This window comes from Felis catus, chromosome B1, assembly GCF_018350175.1.
Source record: "Felis catus isolate Fca126 chromosome B1, F.catus_Fca126_mat1.0, whole genome shotgun sequence".
NCBI lineage: Eukaryota > Metazoa > Chordata > Mammalia > Carnivora > Felidae > Felis > Felis catus.
The window spans coordinates 43,329,197-43,354,407 of NC_058371.1; the positions used below are offsets into that span (position 1 = coordinate 43,329,197).

At 34.0% G+C, this 25,211-nt stretch overlaps 1 protein-coding gene across 2 annotated transcripts in view; it reads right to left on the reverse strand.

Moving 5' to 3' along the window:
- The window catches only part of LOC101097969 (disintegrin and metalloproteinase domain-containing protein 5-like), a 128,542-nt gene that overhangs the window by 101,126 nt on the left and 2,205 nt on the right, over positions 1–25,211 (reverse strand). Inside the window, exons 3-7 of one of the 2 annotated variants that reach the window (XM_006930748.5) lie at positions 11,907–11,962; positions 9,428–9,506; positions 8,580–8,656; positions 7,586–7,760; positions 6,642–6,707 (exon numbers count right to left, since the gene is read on the reverse strand). In XM_006930748.5, the coding sequence (XP_006930810.3) occupies positions 6,642–6,707; positions 7,586–7,760; positions 8,580–8,656; positions 9,428–9,506; positions 11,907–11,962 (453 nt within the window). The remainder of the gene's footprint in view (positions 1–6,641; positions 6,708–7,585; positions 7,761–8,579; positions 8,657–9,427; positions 9,507–11,906; positions 11,963–25,211) is intronic. The other variant, XM_019828533.3, reaches the window with a different exon arrangement.

Here is a 25,211-nt window from a genome sequence, read left to right on the forward strand (position 1 = left end):
GAATATGCAACAGGGAAAAAGCAGTTTCCTCAGTCAATAATGTCTAAAACTAGACAGCTACATGACAAAGGAATGAAACTAGACCACTTTTGGGGTGCCTGGGTAGCGAAGTTGGTTAAGCATACAACTCTTAATCTTAGCTCAGGACATGATTTCACGGTTTGTGAGATTGGGCTGAGATTGGGCTCAGTGCTGACAGCATGGAGCCTGCTTGGGATTCTCTCTCTCCCTTGCTTGCCCCTTCCCTGCTCATGCTCACATTCTCAAAATAAATAAACATTTGTTTTTAAAAAAGAAAGAAACTAGGCCACTTTCTTACACCATATACATAAATAAAAATATACAAAAATAAATTCAAAAATATTAAAGACTTAAATGTAAGGCATGAAATTATAAAACTCCTGGAAAACAAATATAGGCAGTAATCTCTGGATATCAACCTTAGCAACATATTTCTAAATATGTCTCCCAGGAAAGTGAAACAAAAGCAAAAATACAGTTTTTTGGATCATATCAAAATATGAAGGTAACAAAGGAAACCATTACCAAAATGAAGAGGCAACCTACAAAAATATAAAAGATATTTGCAAATGATATATCCAATAAGGGGTTAATATCCAAAATATATAAAGAAATCACATACCTCAACATCAAAAAACAAATAATCTGATTTAAAAACAGCAAAGAACCTGAAAAGATGTAAATTGATGCAGCCACTCTGCAAAACAGTACAGATGTTTCTCAAAAAATTATAAACAGAAATACCAATTATAATCTAGTAATTCCACTGCTGATTATTTAGCCAGAAAAAAATGAAATCACTAATTTGAAAACACATACGCACTCTTATGTTCATTGCAGCATTATTTACAATAGCTAAAATATGGAAGCAACCCAAATGTCCATTGAAAGATGAATGGATAAAGAAGATGTGGTATATATAAACAATGGAATATTATTCAGTCATTAAAACAACAACAACAATGAAATCTTGCTATTCATGACAACATGGGTAGACCCACAGGATATAATACTAAGTGAAATAAGTCAGACAGAGAAAGACAAATACTACATGATTTCATTCATATGAGGAATCAAAAATAAAAAATAAATGAACAAATAAACAAAAACATAAATAGACTCATAAATACAGAGAACAAAACTGAAAAAAAAAGGAGGAGGGTCAAGTAGATGGGCAGAGTATAAGCAGCAGATTAAGAGGTATAAAATTCCATTTATAAAATAAGTTATGGGGATGAAAACACAACATAGAGAATATAGTCAATAGTACTATAATAGCTTGGTATGGTGACAGACGGTAACTACACTTAACGTAGTGAGTACTGTGTAATATATAAAATTGTCCAATACCTATGTTATATATCTGAAACTAACATAGCATTGTATGTCAACTATACTTCAATAAAAAAAATACAACCCACCAAGACTTAATCAAGAAGAAATAAAATAAATGAATAGAGCAATTACTAGGAAGGAAATTGAATTAATATTTTTTTTAATGTCCCAATGAAGAAAAGCTCAGGACTAGAGGACCTCACTGGTGAATTTTACCAAATAGTTAAATAAGTAACACCAATTCTTCTCAAAATCTGCCAAAAAACAAACAAAAAAAAAATCAAAGATGTTGGAATACGCCCAAAGTCATTTTATGAAGCCAGCATTATCCTGATAGCAAAGCCAGAAAAAGATGCTACAAGAAAGAAAAGTACAGGCCAATATTCCCGATGAACATTGATGGAAAATTGTCAATAAAAGACTAGCAAACCAAATTCAGCAGCAAATTAAAATATCATCCATCATGATCAAGTTATAGCTAGAACAACCAGACAAATCAATAAGGAAAAAGAAGACTTTTTATAAACCAGTTGACCTAAAAGACATATACAGAACACTTAACAGTAGCATATACATTCTTCTAAAGGACACATTGAACAATTTGCAAAATAGACTACATGTTAGGCCACAAAACAAGGCTTAACAAATTTAAGAAGACAGAAACAATACCAAGTATGCTCTCTGACCACAATAAAATGAAACTATAAATCAATAGAAGGGAAACTGGAAAATCCACAAAAAATTCTCAAAACAAAGCTCAGGACCAAATGAATTCACTAGAGAATTCTACCAAACATTTAAAGAAAAATTAACGCTAATCCTCCTCAAGCTCTTTCTAAGAATTACAGAGGCAAGAAAACTTCCAAACTCATTCTGTGAGGTCAGCATTATCCCGATACCGAAGCCAGATAAAGACACTGCAAGGAAAGAAAAATAGAAACCAATATCTTTGGTGAATATTGAAGCAAAAATCATTAGTAAAATACCATCAAAATGGTATTCTTTCATCAAAATGAATTCAACAGCTAATAAAAGGATCATTCACTATTACCAAGTGAGGTTTATACCTGGAATGTAAGAATGGTTCAACACATCAAAAAATCAATGTAATACTACACATTAACAAAATGAAGGACAAAAAAACCCACATGATCATTTCAACTGATGCCAAAAATAGTGTCAAAATTCAGCACTATTTCATGACAAAAACAGCCAACAAACTAATAATATAAGGAAAGTATTTCAATATAATAAAAGCCATATATGATCACAGCTAATACCACTCTCAACAGTGAAAGACTGACAGCTTTTTTTCTAAAAGCAGGAACAAGTCAACCATGCACACCCTCACCACACTATTCAACATAGTATTAGAGGTCCTAACTATAGCAATCAGAGAAGTCAAAGAAAAAAAGGTATTCAAATTAGAAACAAATAAGTAAAATTATCTCTGTTCACCAATATGATTTTATACATAGAAAACCCTATAGATTCTACCAAAAATTTTTTTTTGTTAAAGCTAGGAAACAATTTCAGCAGTTATAGGATATAAAATCAGCACACAAAAATCAGTTGTTCCAATATACTACCATGACCAATCACAAAAAGGAATCAAGAAAATGTTCCCTTTTACTATAGCATCAAAAAGGAAGAGATACTTAATAACAGATTTAACCAATGAAGTGAAGTATTTGCACAATGAAAACTAAATACACTGGTAAAAGAAATCAAAGAATATACAAACAAATGGAAAGCTATCTCATGTTTGTGAGTTGGAAGACTTCATAGCGTTAAAATACCCAAATTAGCCAAAGCTATCTACAGATTCAATGCAATCCCTATCAAAATCCCAATGGCCTATTTTGAAGAAATAGAAAATACATCCTAAAAGAGGAATGCCAGAATGTCTCACCTCCTAATTTCAAAGCATACTACAAAGCAAAAGTAACCAACACTATATGGTACTGGCATAAAGACATATATGTGGATCAATGGAATAGACTAGAGCACCCAAAAACAAAGCTCTGAGTATATGACCAAATGATTTTTAACATGGGTGCCAAGATACAGAGTGGAAAATGGGTCAATGTCTTTCACAAATGTCACTGGAAAAACTGTATATCTACATGCAAAAGAATGAAGTTGGATCCTCACTTTAAATCATATATAAAAGTTAACTGAAATTAATTACAGATGTAAATGTAAGACCTAAAATTATAAAACTCCTAGAAAAAAAGCACAGGAGAAATCTTCAGGACATTGGATTTGACAATGATTTCTTAGATCTCACACCACAAGCAGAGGCAACAAAAGTAAAAATAAACAAATGGGATTACATTAAACTTAGCTTTTGTGCCTCAAAGAAAACAATCAACGGAGTGAAAAGGCAACCTTCAGAATGGGAGAAAGCATTTGCAAACCACATGTCTGATAAGAAGTTAGTATCTAGAATATACAAAGAATTCCTATAACTCAACAAAAAACAATTTTAAAATTATTTAATAGTGTAAATATTAATAATAGAAAACAGTATGGCAGTTCCTCATAGATTAACCATAGAATTAACATATGTTTTAACAATCCAGGTTCTGGATACATGCCAAAAAAAAAAAAAAAAATCCAAAGCAAGGTCTCAAAGAGATATTTACACATTCATGTTCCCTCCAGCATTATTCACCATAGACTAAAGGTAGAAGAAACCCAAATGTCCATGAACAGAGGACTGGGTAAAAAAAACGTAGTATATACATGCAATGGAATACTACACAGCATTAAAAAGGAAAAATGTCCTGTCACATGCTACGACATGGATGAAACTTGAGGACATTATGCTAAGTATAATAAAGCAGTCAGAGAAGTTCAAATACTGTATGATTCCACTCATATGAATTACCTAAAGTAGTAAAAATCATAGCAACTGAATGTAGAAAGGTGTTCACCAAGGCCTGGGATGGGCAGAGGAAATTAGTGTTTAAAGGGCATAGGGTTTTGGTTTTCAGTATACAAAGGTTCTAGAGAACTATTGAACAACAATGTGAATATACTCAATACTGCCAAACTGTATGTTTAAAAATGGTTAGGATAGTAAATTTAATGGCATATGCTTTTTACCACAATAAAAAAAAGAATAAAGAAAACTAGGATTCAATGCTAGATCTGACTCCAAATTATGTACTTATAACTGCCAAATCTAGTTTACTATGAAACACAATAAACTCTACTTATTCACTTGAAAACAATTAGAGAAATGGGTAATTTCACACTGCTGGACTATTTCAAGAGCACCAGGGGAACTTCCTTAGCAAACTCCTCACTGAACTTCACCAAGGCCACAGTCAATCCTCATACCTGCCACTGGTAACCACACAGCAATGGAAATTTTACTTAACCAACTAGCTGATACCTCTTAAGTGTATCCCTAATGCACTTTTAAATATTAATGAAGAATATTTTCTCTGTGAGGAAACTGCCTAAAAAGTAATCCTGTAAAAAGAAAAGAAAGAAAGCCCACAGTTTTTAAGATAGCTGTATCAATAAAAGACTACCAGATTAGTTAAAAAGATTTGAGATTAATATAAACCCAAAAAGGTCTCTGGGCTCCCAACCAAATAAATGGTTATTGGTTTAAGCCACTAAATTTTGGAGTGCTTTTCTATGCAGTAATAGATAACTTATGCTTATCTTGAAGTCTACTTTGTCTGATATTAATCTAGTTAAAACAAGTTTTTAGAATTTTCATTTTTATTATATATTTTTGAAGTCTTTTACTTTCATTTTGTACCATATTTTAGATATGTCAGTTTTAGATAAAAAATGTGCAGGTGTATTGCATGATAATATTTGTCTTTCTTTTAATTAATCTTTACCTTTGGTTTTTAATTACAGTACTTAGTCCCTCTACACCTAATATAATTACTTATATATTTGAGTTGAAATTTATCTTAATCTTAGCTTTTACATTTGTCCCACATTTATGAAACAAATGTTTAAGATATAATGGTTTTCTTTCCTTTTATTCACTTCTTTGTGTTGATTATGCTTAAAATTCTGTTTTCCTACTTCTAATTGCTTTGTAATCTTGTAGGAATAGGATTTTGGAATATGTGTTGGCTTTGTACTAGATCATCCTAGTTATGCTAAAACAACAAAAAACAAACAAACAAACAAACAAAAAAACCCTCCACTCTTTATTGAGCCAATGCACTTCAGTATTTGTAACCTCTGCCAATACTTACTGCCTCATATCCACCTCTTCTGGAATCAACAGACTCCCTTATGGAACAAAATATTTTTATAACTTAAAATTTTAATATTCGAATGCTTTCTGGATCTAAATCTATTATTTTGTTTTGTTTTGCTAACCCTTATTTATGATGGCTCATTTTCTTACAAATTTTGAGCTCATATATGGCTGATCTGTGGGAATCCTGTTTGAAGTTGCATTCCCACAGAGAGAAATACTATTTGATTCCAGCAGGTAGTCTCAGATCTTACCAACCTGGAAAAAAATGTAACCTATTGTTTAGAATCTCCTAACCACCTAAGTTGTGTAAATTAAAAACCTAAACTCAAAGATCAGAAGCATAATCCTCAATATGAAAATTTGTTCATTTGTTTTTTCCATCATTTCATTTACCTAAAATTGAGAATACCACAGATAAGTTGTTTTCTCCCTTTGCTTGGAAGAAGTAGCATATTTGTTTTGTAGACTATCCTTTCTATTAGGCTGAAGCAGTTAAGTATTATTGGATGTGAGGGTTGAGGGTTTCACCAAGGATGTAGTTCTTTTGAAAAAGAAAAGAAAAATAGACTGACAAGCTTTAAAAAAAATGAAAAATGGGGTGCCTGCGTGGCTCAGTTGGTTGAGCGTCTGACTTCCTCTCAAGTCGTAATCTCACAGTTCATAAATTCGAGCCCCACTTTGGACTCTGTGCTGACAGCTCCGAGCCTGGAGCCTGGAGCCTGCTTTGGATTCTGTGTCTCCCTCTCTCTGCCCCTTCCCCGCTCATGCTCTGTCTCTCTCTGTCTCTCAAAGATGAATAAACGTTTAAAAAAAAAAAAAGAAAAAGAAAAATGCATTACTTTACAAAAGTAATTAGAGATCCTATTTATAAAATAAATGAATTAACAAACGTGGTTTATGCACAATTTTTAAGAAGTTATTAACTGCAAAAGCAAAAACATTTATCAACAAGTGGTTTTAAAATTTTTATTATGTCATTGAAATCAAGTTAAAGACAAAGGTTATATCATTTAAAAATAACAGTACATAAAAAATGACCTACCAGATTTTTATCCACAACAATATATATTTCAAGATATTGAGGGTATAACTTGAAAAATTCAGTTCTCTGTAAAACACACAACATGAGTGCTGAGGAATTTCCAAAAATCTACCTTCTGTTGATAAAGTGAGAGACTGATTATATAACAAAGCCGTTCTCAAATACAAAAGTTAGGTACTATTCAGAAAATTCCAGGTCCAAAAAGTGCCTTTGGTTAATAAGAATTTTCAATGAGATCCCACGCTATACAAGAATCCAGGTATCTTTTGATTTTAGCAATAGCTGAAATTGGAAATCTTAAGTTTACAACATAAATCTTTTCTTTCTTGCCTTGTGATAATGTTCATAGTAGTCTTCCACATAGGCAGATTTTCTGCTACCAATTATTAGGAAACTACTTTTGGCAAACAATAAAGTTTAGAAAAACATTACTAAAGGTTATAATCAATGGCAGTTCACATGAGCCAGGAATGTTATTTATGACGGTATAGCAGTTTACAGGCCTTTGTGGAAGAATTCATCACTGTGCTTTACATGTACCTTATGTAGGCCACAATAGTATTCATTCATGAACTCTCATGAAACAAAGACTTAACTTAGAAATCCAGATCATGTAATATTTTAACCTAATTTGTCAGCCTAGTTGAGAAAAAGGAACCATTTACATTAATCATCCAAATGTCCACATGTGAAATTAATTTTTTTTTGGTGTCTTAACTCCTATGTTCACATTTGTTTCCCAGATTAATTACCTAAGTTTTCACTATACTTTGATCTACTAACAAGCTTAACAAATAACTTTACCCATTTTAAAAGTCATGGAGGGACTTCATGAAAAAGTAAAATAACCTTAAGATCTGTAAGTCATTAAATTTTGCTCTGAGAGTATTTTTCATTTCACAAAGTTTTAACAAATAAGTTAAAATTAAAAAGTCAACACTTACTTCTGAACTCCTTCTGATGTGATAATATAAGTTATTATAGCTATAAGTCTTATTTTCTCCTAAAAGAGGAATATTAGTGTTATCATTTTTTTCTTCATAAATCATGTGCACGAATCCTGATACGGCCTCCATTGGTTCAATTCCATATGAGATGTTTTTAAGCTGCAATGTTCCCCTGAGTATTAAAATCATCAAAACAAAGTCCGAAATTATTCTAACAAAACTATAATATTCTAATGTGGAATTTTAGCCAAATACATTTTTTTTACATTTAAAGTCACCTTGGTTTCTTCACTTTACCTCTTTATGCATTGAAGTGTTAAACTCAGAACTAGGCCAGTAATACCACAGGATGCCTATTGCTTTATATGACAAATATTCTAAGAGAAATATCCTGATCATCTAAAGAAAGCATATTAGTGGCATAGATCCATGTGATTGAACAGATTAGGATTCCTTCCTAGGGTATAGATTTTCTAAGCCAACCTGTCAGATCTTCAGGTACTCTCTTCCTTAGTTTTAAGTCCTTTCTTCTTTTTGAGACATCTAATCTTTCCTGACACTTAATGCCATAAGTCATTTTTTTGTGGGGGGCTTAACTGAAGGTATTACCTGCCTAAAAATGGCTAGAAGTAGAGCCAAAATATCTATCAGATCTAGGTATTCTACAATTGTGAACCATTCTAGGAGATTAATAAATCAGTAAAAACATTAAAAATCTGGAAAAACTAAAGAAGTATGGAGAGACCAACCAACCCTCCCTACACTCAAGACTGCTCAAAGCCTCAAGCAGTCAGAATCAACAAGTAGCCCTCCATCAGGGACAAATGTTTCCAAGGTGACCAATTCTATTTTATCAGTAATTCTGGTTCATTCCTTAGGGAACTGAAATAACAAAGGTGAATATAAAACTAGAAAAGATAAATAGAGAATCAACTCATAGACTAGCAGGATCTAATACCAGCAAATAGAATATCTTTAAAAAGGCTACAACCTGAGTCCTGAACAAGTGTTGAGTGACACAAGAGAATTTGGAAAACCTGCAACATATCCTTGATAATTGCAATCCACCTGAAAAGAATATACAAGAACAAACAGATAACTTATTTTTAAAATGGATATCCTAGATGTGTCATTTATTTCTATTACTTTATCAATATTGGAACTTCAAACTGAATGGGCAATTACCCAATAAACTTGTGCCACGTAGAAATAAGACGTAGTCTAGATTATTAAATGTCAGTGAATGTATAAATTTCAGGATATTTACATTTTTTACTTTTTTAAAATTTTTACTTATTGAGAGACAGAGAGAGAGAGAGAGGAAGAGGAAGACAGAGAGCAGGGAAGGGGGGAAGGGGAGGGTGTAGAGAGAGAGGGAGAGAAAGAATCTCAAGTGGGCTCCATGCCATCAGCACAGAGCTCAACACAGGGCTTGAACCCACAAACCACAAGCTTACAACCTGGACTGAGATCACGACCTGGGCCAAAATCAAGAGTCAGACACTTAGGGTGCCTGGATAGGTCAGTCAGCTAAGCATCTGACGGGCTCAAGTCATGATCTCACAGTTCGTGAGTTCAAGTCCCACATCAGGCTTTCTGCTGTCAGCACGGGGCCCTCTTTGGATCCTCTGTTCCCCTCTCTGTCTCTCTCTCTGTCTCTCTGTCTCTGTCTCTCTCTCTCTCTCTCAAAAATAAACATTAAAAAAATAATAATAATAAAATAAACATTAAAAAACATGGAGACGTACACTTAACCAACTGGGCCACCCCAGTGCCACTGAAATTAACATTTTTAAAGATAATCTAGAGAAAGAAATCTGTAAGAAAAAGCTGTTTTACCTGAGCTGACAAAGGCTTAGAATATTGGATGTCATCTTTGTCATAAAAGTAAACAACAGAAACCGAAGATAAAAATGATCTAGAATAAAATCACAAAACATGTTCAATCTGTCAAACAGAAAACATGAAACATAAAAAATTATTCTTCATAATACAAATTTTCCTTTTACTGATCAATTATAGGGCCAGTTACCTTTGCATATCCTCTTGTCCAAATACTTCTCTGTTGTTTACAATAAATCAAGTGCTGAGGGAAGCATTTTAACTCTGGTGACATATAACGCTAAAATGCATCCTAATGAACAATCCAAACAGCTAGAGATAGCAAACAGTGTAAATAACATAGGTCCCAATTTCCGGCATAGAACTTTAAACTTTTTTTAACACTTATTTATTTTTGAGAGACAGAACACAAGTGGAGGAGAGGCAGAGAGGGAGACACAAAATCCAAAGCAGGCTCCAGGCTCTGAGCTGCCAGCACAGAACCCAATGTTGGGCTCAAACCCATGAACCGCGAGATCATGACCTGAACTGAAATCAGACGCTTAACCGACTGAGCCACTTAGGGGTCCCTCCAGCATAGAACTTTAAAATCTTTGTCTTTATTACTCACTGATTCCAGATTTTAAACCTGAATCTTAAAATTAAAAACTAGGTTTAAGACAGAATTTAAAAAATATTTCCTTAGCATTACTACAAATTCATATTCACTAAGCTTAGCTAAGTACCAAGTTCTCAATAACCTTTGTCAGAATTTTCCTTCATTATCCTCAGTAACAATTCAGAAACTTGACCCCACTCCTGCCAATCATCTCACATAATCTCCACATCATTTCAGTTTCAGATCACCTATTCTACCCTCATTCCTCATCTTTTTTTCCAGAGGATGACTACTTCTTTTGTTCAAGGCACACTCTTACACTTGTGCTATGAATCCCATTCTATGCCATATATTGAAGATACATACTTTTCCAATCCTATAATTTCAAACTATTCCTCTCTACTATTTTTTTAACTTAATGCTATTAAAAAATTCATTATCAAAGTATTATCTTCATAAATAATTCTCCCATGACCTGTGTCCTACTTTAACTATTCTTTATACATTTTCAATTCTCCAAAGAAACTGTCATAAGAGTAGTCTACAAATAATTTCTCCACTTTGTCCATTCTTAGTCACCCTGAAACAGCTCTGGAAAAGATTCATAGCTGCCAGAATGTCAGATCCAAAAGGTAATTTTAAAATCAACATTGCCCTGCTCTCTAGCATCATTCTGAAAACTGTGACCACTCAATATAATCACTTAATTTACATCACACATTACTCTTCTGCTTCTCTTCCTACCTCCCTGACACTTCCAGCTTGATCTTCCATGTTGGCTGCTCTTTTTTGTTCTACCTATCTCAGAAATATTGATCTTCACCAAGATTTAGTCTTTAGTCACTAGTCTATTCATAAGCACTCTATAAATTCTCCTTTTTTATTTTATAGCCAAACTATTGGTTACTGCTAAACCTATATCCTCATTGCCAATCTCTTCTCATATATTCAAATTCTTATATTCATATTCCTAGTGGAAAAAATCCACTTGGATATCTTGTAGGCATTCCAAATCAAACTCACCCCCTCCCCCATATATATATATATATCTCACTTATTCCTCACTTAATTAACTATAACCTACCCATTTTCTCCAGCAACAACTAAATTATCCAAGATACTTCACTTTTTCCCAATTACTCTAACAAATCCATCTTCAAGGTCTATTGAATTTTTCTTTCCAGTGCTATGAACAATACCATTGTTTAAGCCACCATCATCATTCACCTAAATTATTACATAACCACAAATTACACACCTTACCTCTACTTCTGCTTTCTCAAAAACAGCCTAAACTCTCAATGGGACTATAATGTACTTGCTTAAAAACATTTTTGGCTTCTAATATCCTTAGCATGGTTTTATAGATCTTCTACAACCTGACTCCTGCCTACCTTTCCAAAATGTTTTACTTCTATCCTCCAGAAATATGTCCTCTAGTAATCCAGGTGGACTTCCTACACACCACTGAATCCACTCTGTCTCATACCTCTAAACAGAATGTCCTCCTACACTACCTCATTTCTTTACAGAACTCACAAGGTATCTTCCTTCAAGAGATAAGTCATCTCTTACTTCCTTCCAAAAACCTTCATTGATTTCCAAAGAACATTTACACATTTATTACAATACTATGTTATAGCAAAATTCTCCCTTTCTCAGTTATTTCATCTGAATATATATGAATTCTTTAATTGCAGATCATGTTTTATTATCTTTAGTATGCCTATGATTTTACCCAATAATCAATATGCAGTAAGTATCACATATATATAGGTATTAAATATACATCTGAATTGAAATTATTCTATTCATACCTATTTTTAAGAAACAAGAAACCAGAGAATTAAAATTTGAAAGGATAAAATTTTTACTTACTGCTTTCTGAGATGGACAAAATATGGTTTTCCTTTTATTGTAATGATATAAGCCATCTGTAACATGAGTATCCAAAAAAAAATCAGTGAAAATACTTGTAAATAACATATGCTAAATAATTTCTTTTCTGAGTTATGTTTTAAAAATATTGACAAAATTAATAATAAGATATAACCATTACATATGTTTCCCTTCCCATGTGACTATTTGAAGCCTCGGAATTCTAAATGGAGAACTAGGTAGTAGTCGCTGTCTATTATTCACCCTAACTAACATTTCTGATGGATAATCTTGCCTAATGACTATTACCTTTTGGATTAGACACATACCACCCTTCACCATGCCCAAGGCAAATGCCAAAGACGCCCACCTCACTTGAAAGAATCTGTTGCTTGTTTACTTCCAGACCTCCTAAAAAGTATATTGTTGTGCTCAATGGAATAAATACTCCAAAAGATAGCACTACAGGAAATGCACTACACCTCCAGCAGTATAACATAATAAGTACCACTGCACTTTGCTTTCCACACATAAGCAACGAAACTCCTCTAGAATAGAATGTGAGAGAGGATAGAGGGGAAGCAGAGACATGTCTAGAAAACCTTCCAGAAGATAACAGAAATATAAGAGTCATTAAGTCATTTATTTAGCTACTTTTTAAAGATAATTTTAACAAGAGAAATAGCCTCTTAAAAGTTTTCAGTGCCTTAACTTTGTATTCTAGCAGAACAAGATTCTTTGCAACAGATAAATGTTCTGAAAGAGTCATCTTAATGGCACTCTAGAAATAAGTATAAGTGGAATCTGGTGAGGATCTTGAGAATTGTGCCCTCCAAAAATACTCTGTTACCAAACAAATATAATCAAAAATAAATGGAATAAGACAGCATCAATAAATTTTTAAATCCACACAGCTTACAAAACAAGTAGAATTTAAATAATAGGAAATGTACAAAACTGACAGGAAGAGAAAAAAAATCCAAAAAGACATTATCTAGAGCTTCTAAAACTTTTCATACACAATATCCAAATGGTTGGGTTGAATTGTGTCTCCTTCCTTCCAACGTTATATGTGAATTCATAATCCCAGGACCTCAAAACATGACCTTATTTGGAGATAGGGTCCTTACAGAAGTAATAAAGTTAGCATTAAGGTAGTCATTAACCAATCTGACTGATACCTTTATACAAAGGAGAAATTTAGGGGCACCTAGGTGGCTCAGTTGGTTGAGCATCTGACTGATTTTGGCTTAGGTCATGACCCCAGGGTTATAGGATCAAGCCCCACATAGGGCTCCTCTGCACTGACCAGGGAGCCTGCTTAACTTTCTCTCTAAAATAAATAAATAAACAAACAAAAACACAAAGGGGAAGTTTAGACACAGACATACACAAAGGGGAATGCCTATGAAAATTCAGAAAAAGATTCCATCTATAAGCCAAGAAGAGAGACCTGGAGCAGATTCTCCCTAACAGTCTTCAGAAAGAATCAACCCTGCCAACAACTTGATCTTGGACTTCTAGTCTCCTTTGTTGAACTGTGAAACAATACATTGTTGTTGTATAAGGCACATGGTTTGTGTTACCTTGTTATGCAAGCCCTAGCAAACTATTACACCAACTTTCAATAAAAAATTGTATGAAATGCAAAAGAACAGGATCAAATTACCAAAATCAGCAAAAAAGAAAACAAACAGATAATTATAACAAAGCTACAGGTAGTATGTATAATAACCATGACTAAAATGAGAAAAATATGGAGATTTTCCAAAGAGTAAAATATCTAATAAACAAACTGAAATTCTAGAGCAGAAAGAAATGTAATACCTTCTATTAAAAAGTCAATAAAAGGGGTTTGAGAGAAGATCAGACAGAGCAGAAGACAGGATTGGTGAACAGGAATATAATAGGTCAGTGGAAAATATTCAGACTGACAAAGTGAAATTAATACCAAAACAAAAATAAGAGAAGTGTGACCCATTAAAAATGTCTAACATTCATGTAATTTTGAAAACAGGAGAAAGATATAGAGACTATGAAAGAAATATTAATTAAATATCAATAATTTATGCCTGGGGCACCTGGGTGGCTCAGCTGGCTAAGCATCCAACTCTTGATTTGGGCTCAAGTAGTGATCCCAAAGTCGTGAGATTGAGTCCTGCATCGGACTCAATGCTGGGCATGGAGCTTGCTTAAGATTCTCTCTCCCTCTCCCTTTGCTCCACCCCCACTGGCTCCTGCACTCACGCTCTATAAATAAATAAGTAAATAAATAAATAAATAAATAAATAAATAAATAAATTTTAAAAATCCATTAAAAAAAAGAAATAATATCTGAGATTTTCCAAAGCTTATGAAAGATGTCCACTCACACTCTCAAATACTCTATTAATCCAAAATAGAATGAATACAAAGAAAACAAACCTAGGCATATCATACTCTAACAGCTAAAACAAAAAGACAAAAAAACATATATTTAAACAGCAACAAGAACGAAAGGGTGCATTACTCTCAAAAGGCTTTTAAATAAAGTATGCATACTCGCACAGAAACAATGGATACCAGAAGACAATGGAATGGTGTCTTTAAAGTGAAGAAAGAAAATGATATCCAACCAAAAGTTTATATCCAGCAAAAATATCCAGCAGATACACAGCGAAATAAATACATTTCCTCACAAGAGGAAATGACATAATTCACTGACAGCAAACCTACACTAAAAGAAACACTAAAAATAGTGTGTTTCTTTTTTAATGGGAAGTAAGTTGCTCCAAGATAGAATGATGAAAATTTATGACAATGAAAACCACAGGAAAAATAAGTATGTCAGTAAATTTAAGTGAATATCATTTGTTTTAAACAATGATAGTAAATGCTATTCTCATTAAAAAAAAAAACATGGTTGTAAGATATATGACAATGGCATAAATGACAAAAAGAACATAAATGGAGTAAAGTTTCAAGGTCCTTGAGCTTTTCAGGGAGTGGCAAAAATACAAATTTAATGTAGCAGGTAAAAAATTAAAGACACATGTTATAATCACAAGGTTAACCATTAAAAGAATAAAAAAGAATACATCACTAATAGCCTAAAAAGATAAATTAGAATAATAATCACATCATGGATTATAAAAACAGAGGAAAGGGAAAATTAAGAAAGACCAAATGAATTTTAAAAATAATAATTACACACTTTTATATAAAAGAGAAGCATTTTAAATACAAAACACTGAAAATAAAAGGATTAAAAGTTATACCATGCAAACAATACCCAAAAGAAAGATAACTATACTAATAGCAAGCAATATATAATGTAATTCCAAATGAATTACAAGAAATAAAGGGGGACACTTTATAATGATAAAAGCATCAATTTAAAAAAAGTTACAGTCTTAAACATTTTATGTACTTAATATTATATCTCCAAAATATATAAAATAGAAATTGATGGAACTAAAATAAATTATATACAATTCAAAAGCATATGTGGAGATTTTATAATTCTATCAGTTATAGAAAGGACCCAAGAGAACTACCAGTAAAGCCATAAAGATTTGGACAGCACAATCAACTAAATTTATCTGACGTATATACAATACTACATCCAATCACTGAAAAAGAAATATTCAAATGCACATATAACATCTTTCAAAATAGGTCATATGAAGAATAATAAAACAAATCTCATCAAATTTTGATAATCTAGCTTGTATTCATCGACAACCAACAATTAGAAAATTAACATAAAGAAACACCATTTGTCACAGTATTAAAATATGTTGAAAAACACTGAGAATAAATTTAAGAAAGGTTTTCAAGACATCAAAAATAAAAACTTCTAAGCCTTACCGAAAGAAAAACTAAAATATATGGAAAGATACACCATGTACATGAATTGGAAGACTCAATATTGTTTAATTTCCCCTAATTTGATCTATAGATTCAATGAAAACTCAATAAAGTCATAGCAGGTCATTTGTGGATATAAACAAATTGAGCTTAGAATTGTCAAGACAAGAATATGAAAAAAATAAAGTTAGGAGTGCCCACACCAATTTATATTAACTTATAAAGCTACAGTAATTAGGGTAGTGAAATATGGGCCAGAGTTTTGAAAAACAGTCCAATGGCACAGAATAGAGAATCCAGAGAGAGCCATAAATATATACTTATCTGACCTTTAGTAAAAACTGAAGGTGGCCACTATAATATGGTGAGGAAAAATGGTCTTCCGTACATGCTGCTTGGTGAATTCAGTATCCATACGGAAAAAAACAATGAACTTTGACTTCTCTATCTCATGATAGAAAAAAAAAAAATCCAGATAGATCACAGACTAAATGGTAAAAGGAATATAAAGCTTCTACACAAAAGCACAGGAATATATTGTATAACCCTACAGTAGACAAAAATTTCTTAAATTAAATGCAAATAGCAATAAGAAGGAAATAAAGGATGAATAAATTGAGATTAATTGGTTAAGTTTTGAGACAATGGAGAAGACAAGCCACAGACTGGGAGAGAATATTTGTAAAAGACACATCTGATAAGGGACTGTTATCGAAAATATAGAAAGAACGCTTACAATTCAACAAAAAGAAAATGAACAATCTCATTAAAAAATGGACAAAAGAGGGGCCCCTGGGTGGCTCAGTTGGTTAAGCGTCCGACTTCAGCTCAGGTTATGATCCTGTGGTTCGTGAGTTCGAGCCCCACATCAAACTCTGTGCTGACAGCTTGGAGCCTGGAGCCTACTTTGGATTCTGTGTCTCCCTCTCTCTCTGCCTCTCTCTCTGTCTCTCAAAAATAAATAAACATTAAAAAAAATTTTTTTAATGGGCAAAAGAACTGAACCTAGGCATACCATAACTGAACCTCACCAAAGAAGATATACAAATGGCAGAAAAGCATATGAAAAGATATTCACATCATAAGTTATTAGTGAATCGTAAATTAAAATGAGATTTACTACTACACACCTATTACAATAGCCAAAATCCAGAATCCTGACAACACCAAATATTGGCAAGGATGTGGAGCAACAAGAACTCCCTTTCATTGCAGGCAGGCAGGAATGCAAAATGGTACAACCGCTTTGGAAGAAGTTTGGCAGTTTTCCACAAAATTAAATGTACTCTTAGCATATGATCCAGCAAACACATTCTTTGGTGTTTATCCAAAGGAGCTGAAAACTTATGTGCACACAAAAACCTACACATGGATGTTTGTAGCAGCTTTATTCATAATTGCCAAAACTTGTAAGCAAACAAGATGTTATCAGTAAGCAAATGGATAAACTGTGGTACATCCTGACAATGCAATATTATTCAGCATTAAAAAGAAATGAGCTATCAAGCCATGAAAAGACATGGAGGAAACTTAAGTGAATGTTACTAAGTGGAAGAAGACAATATGGAAAGGCTATTTATTATATGATTCCAACTATAGAACATTCTGGAAAAGGGAAAGCTAAGGAGATAGTGAAAAGATCAGTGATTGTCAGGGGTTAAGGAGGAGGGAAGGATGCCAAGGCTGCCCTCAGCTCAAAGACACTGCCAATGGTTCCTTTGCCACAAGGTCCCCATAGGCAGTTCATATCATGGCAATTTGTGTGTTCTCTGAGGTCAGGTGGAGAAATACTCCAGAAAGCTGTAATAGAGTCTTGTGAAACAGAAACTAATCAATGCAATGATTACTCCATCAAATGTACAGGTCTCACTGATCTGCAAGAGAACAGAATTGTACAGTGTGTACATCAAGGAGTGAGACTCTTGAGGGCCATCTAAGAATTCTGTCTAATACAATTGAACACAAATGTATATATAGATGTAAAGAAATATATCAAGTACACATGCATGGTTATCATCAGATGGAAGAGGGAAATGGGAATGGGGGCTATAGGAATAAAGGAGAAAGTATAACAATAAGGGGCTTGATGGGACCATTAATCATAGCACACTATGAAATCGGAGTATATATCTGCACTTGAGGTCCAAAAAATTCCTCTATATAGTATTTCCAGAAACACTACATTTGAATCAAATTAATCACAGAAATTGACCTACAAATCCCTCTTAAGAACATATTACATCATTGCTGGAATGAATTGGATGACATTCTGTAGCATGTTAATAATTCTTCCTAACTAAGCAAAAATTAATGAATTTCCCACTTTCACTGTTTTATATGGGGGGCACTGGAGGGGAGGCTGTGAGGATCTCAAACATATTCTGGGCCATATTTTATATGTGGACATGTCTTCTTTAGTTTGCTCTATTAGCAAAACTTTCAGTTGCAGGAAGAATGACAAAGATTTTTTATGTTGTTCACTTTGTTCTTGTGGAAGGAATTACACATACCACCATCATTCACAAAATTCATTTAACATAGAACTAGGGGTCTGGTGGTTATGGTGGGGGAAAAAGTATGCAAACATTATTATGTAAACAAAACCAAGCAATATGAAAACACTATACCACCCCTATAAGATACTAGGACACAGACATTGAAGAATATTAATAAAAATCAAGTTCCAAGGGGTTGTAAAGAGCAGCTTCCATTGGCATAAATTTGGTGTGTTAGAAAATATCCTGAGACTCCACCTTACTGTCAAATTCCTCTCAAATAGCCTTGACTCAGTCAATTCATGCTTCAGGAGGAATCATTACTACAGCAACATTTGTTATTGATATATGTTTCTAGGGCAAAATGTTTGTATCATGATACTTTTTTGCCCAGAAACCAAAGAAGAAAAAAGGAAAAGCATTTAGTAGGACTTCTTTCTTTGACCACTAAACTCAGTAGGCCTTTTTGTGTGTGTGTAATGCATGGTAATGAGTGTTCTCTTTGATCAAATCATGTGAAGATTTAGAACAACAGGCCTAGGCTGCCTTTAATTCCTCTACCTAACTCAAAGAAGTCATTTGAGACACTAAGAAATATGTAAAAAAAAAATTCATTCCTAAATAGACCCTGGGATATGTTTAGGGTTGCCAGGCATCCTGTATGTATAGACATGTCCTGAGTTTAATGATTTTTACCCTGTGCCCTGTATTGAGTTTGTCAGAACACCCGAAATATTCTGTATTCATATTTTTTCAGTACATTACAAAACTTTGCTAGTCAAAGCTCTTTTCCACCAGAGTAACTGGTGCTTAAATAATTTAAATGGCAACTTGAGCTAAAAATCATACCTTCAGAAATAAAGACCGATATTATCCCTCAACTCTCCCTATAGGTTTGTCTGAGGGAAATCCAAAATGAGAGACGGAGAATTAAAAGTACTTATTTCTGGGGGCACCTGGGTGGCTCAGTCAGTTGGGCGTCTGACTTTGACTCGGGTCATGATCTCTTGGTTCATGAGTTCGAGCCCCGCATCAGGCTCTGTGCTGACAGCTCGGAGCCTGGAGCCTGTTTCAGATACTGTGACTCCCTCTCTCTCTGCCTCTTCCCTGCTCATGCTGTCTCTCTTTCTCTCTCAAAAGTAAATAAAGATTTTTTTAAAACAATTTTAAGTACTTATTTTTCATATTCACGAAAGGGAAAGGCTCTTCTTTGGCCAAAGTCCCAAGTCATAAACAAGTAACTACAATTAGAGAGAACTTCTGGTCAGAGCACACAATCAGAAGCACACAATCAGCCAGTCACCAACAGCCACACTCAAATAACTAGCTTCTGAAGGTTAACAAAGCAGTAACAGCCCCAGCTTCTAGATAAGTTTAAGTGCCTCACTCCACTGAGGAGGATTCTGAAAGTGAGATGGTCAGCAAGCAGCCTTACTCCGACAACCACTAACACAGTTGAAAACATGTCAATACCTAAGCACTCTCCCTTCTGAAATCTCACTAATCTCTGAACACCAGGCTTCCCAAAACCTTATGTAAGATTAGCTCTGGGTTTCTGCAGGAAGACTGTGTTTACTACAACAGGCTAACTGGAAGTTCATTATTTTTTTGAATCACATATCTAGTTGAACTTACTGTTTATTTTCCAACTTTGCAACCCTTTCAATGGTTCAACTTGTTCATGATCAGTTATGAGTCTGGACTTGTACAAATGCACTAACCCAGCTGCAAGATGATCAAATTCAGTATTTTCGATTCCTTTTGAAATATTTTGGACTATTGTCTATTTCTTGTGTACATTTAAATTCCAAATGCCAAAATTCTAAACAGTTTTATCAACTGAGGAAAAAGTCCTTTTGAAGCTCTTTGTACAGTATGCAATTGTTCTTTTCCATAAAAATGGTGGGAATTCAAATATAAGGCAACATATACTAACAACTAAACAAAAGAGATGAGTCATTTCTTCATACAGTACCAAAAAAGGTGATACAACATTTTTTTTGGATTGAAAAAAATTTAGAAGATCTAAGAATTGCAATAGACACTGCAATGGTTTTTCACATAGCATATCACCAGTCTTTCTACTTAAATGACTATTTGAATGTACAACTGCCAGAAGTATTTCTGATTCTAAAATTGCAAGAAAAATTTCAGGTATCCAATTGAAATCCACTGCAATAATTAAAGAATGCAATGGCTCTCTTTGCAACTACAGAAATCATCATAGATCTTAGGTCTACACATGTCAATTTTTAGGGAACACCATAAGAGTAGGGGACTTTCACACCCCACTTATAGCAATGAACAGATCACCTAAGCAGAAAAATCAATCAATAAACAATGGCTTAGAATGACACACTGGACCACATGGACTTAACAGATACATTCAGAGCATTTCATCCTAAAGCAGCAGAATACACATCTTCTCCAGTGTACATGGAATGTTCTCCAGAATAGATCACATACTGGGACTCAAATTCACCCTTAACAAGTACAAAAAGATCGAGATCATACCATGCATATTTTCAGACCACAAAACTATGAAACTTGAAATCAACCACAAGAAAAAATCTAGAAAGATAACAAATACTTGGAGACTAAAGACCATCCTATTAAAGAATGAATGGGCTAACCAAGATGGTAAATAGGAAATTAAACAGTATATGGAAGCCAATGAAAATTATAACACCATAGCCCAAAGTCTCTGGGATGCAGCAAAGGCGGTCATAAGAGGGCAGTATATAGCAATCCAGGCCTTCCTAAAGAAGAAAGAAAGGTCTCAGATACACAACCTAACCTTACACTTCAAAGAGCTGGGAAAAGAGCAACAAATGAAACCCAAAACCAGCAAAAGACAGGAAATAATAAAGATAAGATCAGAAATCAATGTTATTGAAACCAAAAAAAGAAAAAAACAGTAGAACAGATCAATGACACCAGAAGCTGGTTCTTTGAAAGAATTAACAAAATTGATAAACCCCTAGCCAGTTTGATCAAAAAGAAAAAGGAAAGGACCCAAATAAATAAAACCAAGAATGAAAGAGATCACAACAAACACAGCAGAAATACAAACAATAATAAGAGAATATTATGAGCAATTATATGCAAATAAATGGGCAATCAGGAAGAAATGGACAAATTTCTAGAAACATATACACTACCAAAGCTGAAACAGGAAGAAATAGAAAATCTGAACAGACCTATTACCAGTAAAGAAATCGAATTAGTAATCAAAAATCTCCTAAGAAACAAGAGTCCAGGGCAGGTTGGCTTTCCAGGGGAATTCTGGAAAAATTTAAAGAACATTTAAAGAACATTTAAACACCAAACATTTAAAGAGAGTTAACACCTATTCTCTTGAGGCTATTCCAAAAAAAAAAAAAAAAAGGAATACTTCCAAACACTTTCTGTGAAGCCAGTATTACCTTGATTTCAAAACCACACAAAGACCCCACTAAAAAGGAGAACTACAGACCAATTTCCCTGGAGAAAATGGATGCAAAAATCCTTAACAAGATGCTAGCCAACCAGATCCAACAATACATTAAAAATATTATTCACCACGACCAAGTGTGATTTATGCGTGAGATGCAGGGCTGATTCAATATCCATAAAACAATCAGTGTGATACATCACATCAATAAAAGAAAGGCCAAAAATCACATGATCCTCTCAATAGATGCAGAGAAAGCATTGGACAAAATACAGCATCCTTTCTTGATAAAGTCCCTCAAGAAAGTAGGTATGGAAGGATAGTATCTCAAGATCATAAAAGCCATGTACGAAAGACTCACCACTAATATCATTCTCAATGGGGAAAAACTGAGAGCTTTCCCCCTAAAATCAGGAACAAGACAGGGATGTCCATTCTCGCCACTGTTATTCAACATAGTGGAAGTCTTAGCCTCAGCAATCAGACAACACAAAGAAATAAAAGGCACCCAAATCTGCCAGGAGGAAGCCAAACTTTCACTCTCATGGATGACATAATACTCTATGAGGAAAAACCCAAAAGGTTCCTCCAAAAAACTGCTACAACTGATACATGAATTCCACAAAGTCACAGGATATAAAATCAATGCACAGAAATTGTTTGCATTCCTATACACCAATAATGAAGCAACAGAAAGAGAAATCAAGGAATCGATCCCATTTACAATTGCACCGAAAAACATGAAATACCTAGGAATGAATCTAAACAAAGAGGTGAAAAATCTATACACTATAGAAAGCTTATGAAAGAAATTGAAGAAGACACCAAAAAAATGAAAAAATATTCCATGCTCCTGAATAGGAAGAACAAATATTATTAAGATGTCAATACTACCCAAAGCAATCTACATATTCAATGAAATACCTATCAAAATAACACCAGCATTCTTCACAGAGCTAGAACAAACAGCCCTAACATTTGTATGGAACCACAAAAGACCCCAAACACCCAAGCAATCTTGAAAAAGAAAACCAAAGCTGGAGGCATCACAATCCCAGACTTCAAGTTGTATTACAAACTGTAATCATCATGACAGTATGGTACTGGCATAAAAACAGACACGCAGATCAATGGAACAGAATACAGAACCCAGAAATGGACCCACAAACGTATGGCCAACTAATCTTTGACAAAGCAAGAAAGAATATCAAATGGAATAAAGACAGTCTCATCAGCAAGTGGTGCTGGGAAAACTGGACAGCGACATGCAGAAAAATGAACCTGGACCACTTTCTTACACCATACACAAAAAATAAACTCAAAATGATGAAAGACCTAAACGTAAGACAGGAAGCATCAAGATCCTAGAGGCAAAACCCTCTTTGACTTTGGCCACAGCAGCTTCTTACTCAATATGTCTCCAGAGGCAGGGGAAACAAAAGCAAAAATTAACTATTGGGACCTCATCAAAATAAAACGCTTCTTCACTGTGAAGGAAACAATCAGCAAAACTAAAAGGCAACCAATGGAATAGGGGAAGATATTTGCAAATGACGTATCAGATAAAGGGTTCGTATCCAAAATCTATAAAGAACTTATCCAACTCAACACCCAAAAAACAAATGATCCAGTGAAGAAATGGGTAAAAGACATGAATAGACACTTCTCCAAAGAAGACATCCAGATGGCCAACTGATACATGAAAAAATGCTCAGCACCATTCACCATCAGGGAAATACAAATCCAAACCAGAACCTCACACCTGTCAGAATGGCTAAAATTAACAACTCAGGAAACAACAGATGTTGGTGAGAATGCAGAGAAAGAGGATCTCTTTTGCACTGCTTGTGGGAATGAAAACTGGTGCAGCCACTCTGGAAAACAGTATGGAGGTTCTTCAAAATATTAAAAATAGAACTATCCTACAACCCAGCAATTGCACTGCTAGGTAGTTATCCAAGGGATACAGGTATGCTGCTTTGAAGGCGCACATGCACCCCAATGTTTATAACAGCACTATCAACAATAGCCAAAGTATGGAAAGAGCCCAAATGTTCATCAACAGATGAATGGATACAGAAGAAGTGATATATATATATATATATATATATATATATATATATATATATATATATATATAATGGAATATTACTCAGCAATCAAAAAGAATGAAATCTTGCCATTTGCAACTACGTGGATGGAACTAGAGGGTATTATGCTAAGAGAAATTAGAGAAAAACAAATATCATATGACTTCACTCACATGAGGACTTTAAGATACAAAACAGATGAACATGAGGAAAGGGAAGCAAAAATAATATAAAACAGGGAGGGGGACAAAACATAAGAGACTCTTAAATATAGAGGACAAAGAGAGGGTTACTGGAGAGGTTGTGGGAGGGGTGATGGGCTAAATGTGTAAGAGGCATTAAGGAATCTACTCCTGAAATCATTGTTGCACTATATGCTAACTAACTTGGATGTAAATTTAAAAAATAAATAAATTATACGAACAAAAGGTATCCCTCTGTTGTCAAGTATGTTCCTAAAGGGGAAAACATGCCTTATGAACAAGAAAATAAATTCCAACTTGAAGTGGATAATTAATATGGTACTTGCTCTATCTTTTGAAAGAGTTTTAATACCTTGAAGAATTCTGTTCTTTTATCTGGATACTACTAAATAGTTTTCCAGTATGGGAAGAAATGGAAGCATCATGTGCAATGTTGGAGAAGATAATAAAATTCAGTGACAATATTCTGGTTTTGTCAATAGACATTTTAAAGAATGCAAACGCAAGCTAACAAGAGCAATGATTAGAGTTGTTAACTTCACAATGCTAATCTCCAGTGTGTGTGTGTGTGTGTGTGTGTGTGTGTGTGTGTTTACCAACAAATGTTCACTGGGAAAAAGAATGAAATAAATTGGATGCGACCAACTGCAGAAACTATGTTACAATTAAATGGAATAACTGCAAATCATTTTAGAAGCAAATTCTTCAGAACAAGGAACTACTGCTAAGGCAAGTCAAATCATCAGGGAAATACAATTTAAGAAAAAGGTATATAAATAATTTAGATACTGAGAAAGATGAAATAAAATGGAGTCATTTATGTCAAGGGGTTTTAAAATGGATCCAGGAGGCCATTAAGAAAATGAAACTCAGGCGTGTCTTCACATGGTGTGAACTTTTGACTAGGCCAAACCTGTGAATCGGGCCAAACTGCAAATATTCCAACAACTCAGCCCAAACACTCATTACAGGAAGAGATTTTTCTTAGTGATAGTCTTAGCAACTAATTATATTCAGACAAGATTAGTTTTCCGTCAACATTGCTTAAAATTCTTTGTAAACAACTATACAAGCACCCCCTTTTGTCTTCCTTTTGTTGCCTGGGGGAACACAATTTGGGTTGCTATGGAATCTGTGCTTCCTGAATTGCAATTCTGAGAGCCCAAATAAATATTTTAATTTCAGTTCCACCTCTTTTATTAGTCAAAAATACTTAAAATTTGTTTCAGATAAAC